This window comes from Triticum aestivum, chromosome 3D (assembly GCF_018294505.1).
Source record: "Triticum aestivum cultivar Chinese Spring chromosome 3D, IWGSC CS RefSeq v2.1, whole genome shotgun sequence".
NCBI lineage: Eukaryota > Viridiplantae > Streptophyta > Magnoliopsida > Poales > Poaceae > Triticum > Triticum aestivum.
In genome coordinates, this window is record NC_057802.1 from 524,917,436 (window position 1) to 524,927,233 (window position 9,798).

The 9,798-nt window shown below is 42.1% G+C and overlaps 1 protein-coding gene across 1 annotated transcript; it reads right to left on the reverse strand.

The window, feature by feature from the left end:
* Positions 1-7,657: 7,657 nt before the first annotated feature.
* On the reverse strand, positions 7,658-9,381 carry LOC123075205 (2'-deoxymugineic-acid 2'-dioxygenase). The gene is made up of 4 exons (XM_044497868.1): positions 9,185-9,381; positions 8,740-8,990; positions 8,196-8,550; positions 7,658-8,134 (listed from the first exon to the last, which is right to left on the reverse strand). Exons 1-4 carry the CDS (start codon positions 9,329-9,331, stop codon positions 7,862-7,864), a joined length of 1,026 nt encoding a protein of 341 aa, XP_044353803.1. The 5' UTR covers positions 9,332-9,381; the 3' UTR covers positions 7,658-7,861.
* Between the last annotated feature and the right edge of the window lie 417 nt (positions 9,382-9,798).

Sequence of the window (9,798 nt, forward strand, 5' to 3'; positions counted from 1 at the left end):
AGAGTGCCCCAAAGTTTCTACCGGAGAGTCAAGACGAAAACGTGTGCCAACCCCTATGCATAGGTTCATGGGCGGAACCCGCAAGTTGATCACCAAAACATACATCAAGTGGATCACGTGATATCCCATTGTCACCACAGATACGCACATGCAAGACATACATCAAGTGTTCTCAAATCCTTAAAGACTCAATCCGATAAGATAACTTCAAAGGGAAAACTCAATCCATTACAAGAGAGTAGAGGGGGGAGAAACATCATAAGATCCAACTATAATATCAAAGCTCGCGATACATCAAGATCGTACCACCTCAAGAACATGAGAGAGAGAGAGATCAAACACATAGCTACTAGTACATACCCTCAGCCCCGAGGGTGAACTACTCCCTCCTCGTCATGGAGATCGCCGGGATGATGAAGATGGCCACCGGTGAGGGTTCCCCCCTCCGGCAGGGTGCCGGAACAGGGTCCCGATTGGTTTTTGGTGGCTACAGAGGCTTGTGGCGGCGGAACTCCTGATCTATTGTGTTCCCCGATGGTTTTAGGGTATATGGATATATATAGGCGAAAGAAGTCAGCCAGGGAAGCCATGAGGGGCCCACGAGGGTGGAGGGCACGCCCAGGGGGGTGGGCGCGCCCCCCTGCCTCGTGCCTTCCTCGTTGCTTCCCTTACGTACACTCCAAGTCTTGTGGGTTGCTTCTGTTCCAAAAATAACTCTCCCGAAGGTTTCATTCCGTTTGGACTCCATTTGATATTCCTTTTCTGTGAAACACTGAAACAAGGAGAAAAACAGAAACTGGCACTGGGCTCTGGGTTAATAAGTTAGTCCCAAAATAATATAAAAGTGCATAGTAAAGCCCATTAAACATCCAAGATGGATAATATATTAGCATGAATACTTCATAAATTATAGATATGTTGGAGACGTATCAGCATCCCCAAGCTTAATTCCTGCTCGTCCTCGAGTAGGTAAATGATAAAAGAAAGAATTTATGAAGTGTGAATGCTAGCAGGTGCACAAGTTTGATCAATGATAATTTCAATCACCTTTTCTAGCATCATTATATGTCATAACAGTAGCTCATATCATAATACTTTTCATGATCAAGTAACAAGCTATTCACATGTTAAAGTATAGATCATAAACTTTGTTGAAAACTAACAAACCGTGTTATTAGTCATCAAACAATTACAATTCTTCTTATTTTCAGGAAGAGTCTATGTCAGAGCTTTGATTCCGCAAACTTCACATACTCAACTATCATTTAGTCTTCCATGATTGCTACCACTCAAAGCATATTTTTTGAACAAATAGTATTCATCGAACACAGAGAAAGATAGGGGCTTAATGTTTCGCCTCCCAACCTTTTACCTCAAGGGTAATGTCAACAATAATAATTCATGCTCAAATATATTTGAATGGCCATATATGCTTAGATCTTTCCATCACATGATTCTTGCCAACTAAAGAGTAGGTTGGAAGGAGAAGGAATATTACTGACTCTTGCATAAAAGTAAAAGATAGGCCCTTCGCAGAGGGAAGCAGGGATTTGCAGAGGTGCCAGAGCTCGAAGCAAAAATAGAGATGAAAATAATTTTGAGAGGTATGCTTTCATTGTCAACATAACGACCACGAGTTCCCAATATCTTCCATACTAGATACATTATAGGCGGTTCCCACGCAGAAAGGTAAAGTTTTTACTCCCCCTCCACCAACATTCACATTCCACGGCTTGTCCGAAACAATGGGTGCCGTCCAACTATCAACATTCCTGGGGGAGTTTTGTTTAAATTATTTGCGAATTTGTTTTTGATCTTTTGATCATAGGACTGGGCATCCCAGTTACCAGCCATTTTCTCGTGAATGATGAGCGAAGTTCACTCATCGTGAGAATAACCCACCTAGCATGGAAGATACTGACAGCCCCTGCTAGTCGCTATTTGAGCGATGCGGGCATACAAAACAGATTATTATTTGAAGGTTTAGAGTTTGGCACATGCAAATTTACTTGGAACGGCAGGTAAATACCACATATAGGTAGATATGGTGGACACTCATGGAAGAAACTTGGTTCAAGGATTTTGGATGCACAAGCAGTATTCCCGCTTAGTACAGATATTTTGGCTAGTAAAGGATTCTAAATAGCAAGCACCACATGTTAGAGGATCCATAACAATATAACTTCTATACAAATATACCCAAGCATAACTCATTATGTTGTCTTCCTTGTCCAACTTCAACTAATTTGCTCAGGTTTGAAAATAATTAATGGGGCTCACAATCATAGAAGATGTCCAAGATAGTATATTTATATGTGAAATCTCTCTTCCTTCAATATTCTTTCACGAATTGTTCAAGTGACCAATACAATGTTTGGTAACCTTCAATAAATTTACCACCTCTACTTCTTATATGTAAAGTCATTACTCCCCATGGGATAAGCATATGAAACATGTATAATTTCAGATTTATGATATTCAATTCATTCAACCATTTACTCATGGGATATATAAGTGAAGCACGTGAGTAAATGACAAACTACTCCAAAAAGATATAAGTGAAGATCAATGAGTAGTTAAATAATTATGTAGCTATGTGAGGACTCTCTCTCATTTAAGAATTCCAGATCTTGGTATTTTATTCAAACAGCAAGCAAAGCTAAAGAAAATAAAACGACGCTCCAAGCAAAACACATATCATGTGGTGAATAAAAATATAGCTCCAAGTAAAGTTACCGATGAACGAAGACGAAAGAGGGGATGCCATCCGGGGCATCCCCAAGCTTAGGCTCTTGGTTGTCCTTGAATATTACCTTGGGGTGCCTTGGGCATCCCCAAGCTTAGGCTCTTGCCACTCCTTATTCCATAGTCCATCGAATATTTACCCAAAACTTGAAAACTTCACAACACAAAACTCAACAGAAAACTCGTAAGCTCCGTTAGTATAAGAAAATAAAACCACCACTTAGGTACTGTTGTGAACTCATTCTAAATTCATATTGGTGTAATATCTACTGTATTCCAACTTCTCTATGGTTCATACCCTCCGATACTACTCATAGATTCATCAAAATAAGCAAACAACACAATGAAAACAGAATCTGTCAAAAACATAACAGTCTATAATAATCTGTATCAAACGTATACTTGGAACTCCAAAAATTCTAAAATAAATTGGTGGGCCTGAGGAATTTGTCTAGTAATCATCTGCAAAAAGAATCAACTAAATATCACTCTTGAGTAAAAAGTTTTAGCTAATCTCGTGAGCGCTAAAGTTTCTGTTTTTTACAGCATGATCATAAAGACTTCACCCAAGTCTTCCCAAAGGTTCTACTTGGCACAAACACTAATTAAAACATAAAACCACATCTAACCAGAGGCTAGATGATTTATTTATTACTAAACAGGAGCAAAAGCAAAGAACAAAAATAAGATTGGGTTGCCTCCCAACAAGCGTTAACGTTTAACGCCCCTAGCTAGGCATGATGATTTCAATGATGCTCACATAAAAGATAAGAATTGAAACACAAAGAGAGCATCATGAAGAATATGACTAGCACATTTAAGTCTAACCCACTTCCTATGCATAGGGATTTTTTGAGCAAACAACTTATGGGAACAATAATCAACTAGCATAGGAAGGAAAAACAAGCATAACTTCAAAACTTTTAACACATAGAGAGGAAACTTGATATTATTGCAATATGTAGAAGCATATGATCCTCTCTCATAATAATTTTCAGTAGCATCATGAATGAATTCAACCATATAACCAGCACATAAAGCATTCTTTTCATGATCTACTTGCATAGAAATTTTACTACTCTCCACATAAGCAAATTTCTTCTCATGAATAGTAGTGGGAGCAAACTCAACAAAATAACTATCATGTGAGGCATAATCCAATTGAAAATTAAAATCATGATGATAAATTTCATGGTTATCATTAATCTTTATAGCATACATGTCATCACAATAATCATCATAAATAGGAGGCATGCTTTCATCACAATAAATTTGCTCATCAAAACTTGGGGGACAAAACATATCATCTTCATCAAACATAGCTTCCCCAAGCTTGTGGCTTGCATATCGTTGGCATCATGGATATTCAAGGAATTCATACTAACAACATTGCAATCATGCTCATCATTCAAAGATTTAGTGCCAAACATTTTAATGAATTCTTCCTCTAGCAATTGAGCACAATTATCGGAATCCTTATTTTCACGGAAGACAGTAAAAAGATGAAGCATATGAGGCACCCTCAATTCCATTTTGTTTATAGTTTTCTTTTATAGACTAAACTAGTGATAAAACAAGAAACTAAAAGATTTGATTGCAAGATCTAAAGATATACCTTCAAGCACTCACCTCCCCGGCAACGACGCCAGAAAAGAGCTTAGTTGACGGGGTGTGAGTGCCGCTTACCTAGCCTCCCCGGCAACGGCGCCAGAAAAGAGCTTGATGTCTACTACACAACCTTCTTCTTGTAGACGTTCTTGGGCCTCCAAGTGCAGAGGTTTGTAGGACAGTAGCAAATTTTCCTCAAGTGGATGAACTAAGGTTTATCAATCCGTGGGAGGCGTAGGTTGAAGATGGTCTCTCTCAAGCAACCCTGCAACCAAATAACAAAGAGTCTCTTGTGTCCCCAACACACCCAATACAATGGTAAATTGTATAGGTGCACTAGTTCGGCGAAGAGATGGTGATACAAGTGCAATATGGATGGTAGATATAGGTTTTTGTAATCTGAAAATATAAAAACAGCAAGGTAACTAATGAAAAAAGTGAGCGTAGATGGTATTGCAATGCTAGGAAATAAGGCCTAGGGTTAATACTTTCACTAGTGCAAGTTCTCTCAACAATAATAACATAATTGGATCATATAAATATCCCTCAACATGCAACAAAGAGTCACTCCAAAGTCACTAATAGCGGAGAACAAACAAAGAGATTATGGTAGGGTACGAAACCACCTCAAAGTTATCCTTTCTGATCGATCTATTCAAGAGTCCGTAGTAAAATAACACGAAGCTATTCTTTCCGTTCGATCTATCATAGAGTTCGTACTAGAATAACACCTTAAGACACAAATCAACCAAAACCCTAATGTCACCTAGATACTCCGATGTCACCTCAAGTATCCGTGGGTATGATTATACGATATGCATCACACAATCTCGGATTCATCTATTCAAACCAACACAAAGTACTTCAAAGAGTGCCCCAAAGTTTCTACCGGAGAGTCAAGACGAAAACGTGTGCCAACCCCTATGCATAGGTTCATGGGCGGAACCGGCAAGTTGATCACCAAAACATACATCAAGTGGATCACGTGATATCCCATTGTCACCACAGATACGCACATGCAAGACATACATCAAGTGTTCTCAAATCCTTAAAGACTCAATCCGATAAGATAACTTCAAAGGGAAAACTCAATCCATTACAAGAGAGTAGAGGGGGGAGAAACATCATAAGATCCAACTATAATAGCAAAGCTCGCGATACATCAAGATCGTACCACCTCAAGAACAGGAGAGAGAGATATCAAACACATAGCTACTGGTACATACCCTCAGCCCCGAGGGTGAACTACTCCCTCCTTGTCATGGAGATCGCCGGGATGATGAAGATGGCCACCGGTGAGGGTTCCCCCCTCCGGCAGGGTGCCGGAACAGGGTCCCGATTGGTTTTTGGTGGCTACAGAGGCTTGCGGCGGCGGAACTCCTGATCTATTGTGTTCCCCGATGGTTTTAGGGTATATGGATATATATAGGCGAAAGAAGTCGGCCAGGGAAGCCACGAGGAGCCCACGAGGGTGGAGGGCGCGCCCCCTGCCTCGTGCCTTCCTCGTTGCTTCCCTTACGTACACTCCAAGTCTTGTGGATTGCTTCCGTTCCAAAAATAACTCTTCCGAAGGTTTCATTCCGTTTGGACTCCGTTTGATATTCCTTTTCTGCGAAACTCTGAAACAAGGAGAAAAACAGAAACTGGCACTGGGCTCTGGGTTAATAAGTTAGTCCCAAAAATAATATAAAAGTGCATAGTAAAGCCCATTAAACATCCAAGATGGATAATATAATAGCATGAATACTTCATAAATTATAGATACGTTGGAGACGTATCACCTACCCACTGTGTCGATACTGGGCCTATCAACCGCCATCCACCTCCCTAGCTCCATCCCTGCCACTTGTGATTCTCACCTCAGATCTTTAGCAATGATGAAAGCTATTTCCATGTCAATTAACAATCAAAAAGTGAGAAATAGTGCCTTCTAGTTCTATCTACTTTTCATCTGTCGCGTTCTAATAAGTATCATCTATCCAGCGGTTGCATCATGCTAAAAACGAATTTCAATATCGACAATGTAAGTGTCGTTGCTACTCCATAGTTCACATCTAGCAGATCATGCCCTTTTAATAGATCATATATATACACACATCAGAATCATGCTTCATATATATGCACGCAAGAGAAAAAAAGTCCATATAGCAGGCAGGAGAAATATTGCTTTGTTTTAAGTTGATCATGATCGACACCACAAATAAATTCACATATAGCAGATCATAAAAATATACTAGAATTGTTATACGTTCATCCGCCCCCGTCCAGCGCGCCCCCGCCCTCCCAGATCAGCACCTCCCTCCCACCGCGCCTCCCCGACCCTCCCAGTGTCACCCCTTTCGTGCCCAGCTGGATCCGATGACATCCGTCTTCATCGCCCCCGCCCATGCCACTTCCCATGATCTGCCCATCAATTCTGCTTGCAAAACAGAGCAAGCAACACCCTCATCTACATTTCTTGGTCCTGTTTTTTGGAGCTATGTTGTCATCATTCAAGAGTTATTCTGTTGGTCAGTAACAAAAAATAATAATTTCTCTCTATATATCTAAATGCATTCTGTGTGCAGACTCTATTTTCCCTTCACTATCAATCAACATGATTTAAAATTATGTTTCATAAAAAAAATCAACTGGTTTCCTAACCGATTGTCATTTCTTGTCGCCCGCCGTTTGGCGATCAACGTGCGGCCAGCTGTACCCCTATATATTCTAGGTATAAGATAGCACCACCTTATACTCCCTAATAAGTAGATTGCGTGAATGCATATGATAAGGACATTCTCTTTTGGTGGTTTTCACATGTTTTCCCAAAATAGAAACACCTTCTGTCGTTGGTAATCATACTATTCTTATTAATGAAAAGTGGTGTTATTGTTGGTTGCTAAACAATCGTTTGATCAATGTATGGTGAAGGCCTATTCTTTCTGTCTTTCAAGATAAGGTGAGACCCTAGCCTATAATGTCGTTAGACATCCTTTCGTCTTACACACACCGGTCTCGTCATCATCTGTACATGTGTGAAAGTGCCACTAACTTTTTATCTGGTCCGGCTAGATCATTCTATCGGTGGCCTAGAAGTGAGTTTGGGCAGTTGCAAGCACCCACATCAAGTTATGTAAGGCGTCATGTTCTTGAAATGGAGCAACTACGACTACTCACCGTACTCATACAACAGTTAGGTTACTATATATGTGTTAATCCTTTTAGGTTATCAAATGTAGAATATGTGTTGTTCAATTTTTTATTTTCTTATCCAAGAAAGGTTCTCGATGATTTTCTAAAATTGCACTATGGTCAATAAAAATGCACAATAAATTTCTTACGCAAACACTTTTACGACATCAAGATGCACATGCCACGTGTAAGATTACTAGTATCACCAAACGTACATGTATACTAGTAAATCAACATCGGGTAGGTAGCTTGATGTGACTGAGTGTTGAAGGATTTGGCAAACAAACGATGACAATCATAAACCCCATAGTAAAGGCCTATCGTCCGTGGTGTTTCATATATTTTTGTCTAGCGTTTGTTGAGAGATGCTGAGATCGGTTGTGAGATTGAGTGATGAGCCCAACTTTATAACATTATGGATGCGCATGAACTCGCCGAAGGTGAGGGTGCGGTAGCGTCTGGGGTTTCCTTCGCTGATGAACTCCTCCGCTGGGCCGACAAGGCAGTCTGCGTCAGGCTGGATGAAAACCCCCACCGACATTCGTGGCATCACCGGGTTGGTCATCACCCGGTGCTCTATGCTCTTGAGAACCCCGTTGGTCACAACCTGCAAGAGCGAACCAACATATATAGTGATGATTCGATCCGCCGATACTTGAACGAACAACTTGCTCTGTTGAGAAATGATGTATTAACTCAAGTTGCAGGCCTAAGTTGACGACAAAGGCGTTTGGCACGGGCTCAACGGTAATCCAATCGCCCTTGTATGAGACCTGCAGGCCAGGGACGACACCGGGTAGGAGGAGCGTGATGAGGTTCCGGTCGCAGTGTGGCGGCAGCCCAAGGCCGAGTCTCGGATCCAGGTTTGAGCATGACGGGTAGTGGTTAAGGCCAATGATGGTTTCACTACCACCGAGGGGCCCCTCGAAGTAGTTGGGGCGGAGCCCCAAGCCCTCGCAGAGAAGCCGCAGGAGACCCATTCCCATGCCTCTTGTGAGCACGATGAACTTCTCGACAACCTCCCTATAACCAAGCGAAATCACAAGGAATAAATTAAGATTACCTATACAACACACATGTATGCATATGATGGATTTATCGCATGGAATGATGATAAGAGATGGTTTCATCAACTCTCTTCATTAGTTATTATGTGCCACATAGACAAAAACTAGATGTGTCGAGTTATGATATGAGAGAGCTTTATACTACCGGAATCCTTCGGGTTTGTCGGGCCAGTGATTCTTGCTGTCTCCTGCGGGGAAGGTGCAAGTGAGGCGGAGGCAGTCCATCCAGTACTTGTCGCCGCCGGTCTCAAAGGTGCTACCGGAGAAGAGCCGGTTGGGCTTGCGTCTGTCGTCTGAGTAGAAGGGTGCCACGACCGGCGCCGGCAGGCGGAAGAACTCCTCGCACACCGCCTCCATGTCCCGCATCGCATGCTCAGGGACGCCGTGGTTGACCACCTGCACGCATATGCGCATGCTTACAAGTACTTCCTTCATAATGATCTAAACGTTCTTATATTTCTTTACAGAGGAGTAATAAATATACTGATCTTTGCTACCACTAGACGCCTACTCGTACATACGTAACAAAATACCGGTGACAAATTAATCAAGACAAGATGCTTGGTGTGATGTGGTTAAATTGGTCTGACCTGGAAGAAACCGAGCTCCTTGCCGGTGTCAAGGACGGCACGGCGGACCTCGTCACGGCCGAGGGAGAGGTCGATGACGGGAAGAGAGACGGCCGGCGGCGGGACGAGCAGTTCGTGGGACGGGGCTGAGGAGACCAGCTTCTCCATGGGAATAGCAAGGCAACAAGAACGAACCGGAGTAGGGCTAGCTCGTGTTATCTGATTGCACTGCACATACTGCTGCTGCCTGGCATGCTTTTTATAGGCGTGGAGATGGACGACGGAGAGGTTTTAGCCGTGTCAGCAATTTGCTCCGCATAGCGGCGGATGTAAAGTTCGAAGCTCCACGAGCTTAACGAGCGGTCGTTTGATAGGCTCGTTCAGCTCGTGCTCATTTGTTAATGAACTGAGATAATATTTATTTTTAGTCTGTTAAACTAACTAGTAGCTTAACAATGCGAACAAATGTCTCACGAGTAGCCCCTTAAGCTCACTAATAATGTTTTTGTAGACCCGCTCAACTAATCAGAAGTGGCGAGGTCAACTCAACAGCGCCACTCGACATGTTCTCTTGTTGCATCACCCCAGTCTTACATTTTTCATTGCACAGTGGAAAGATATAGGTGAGTTGCGAC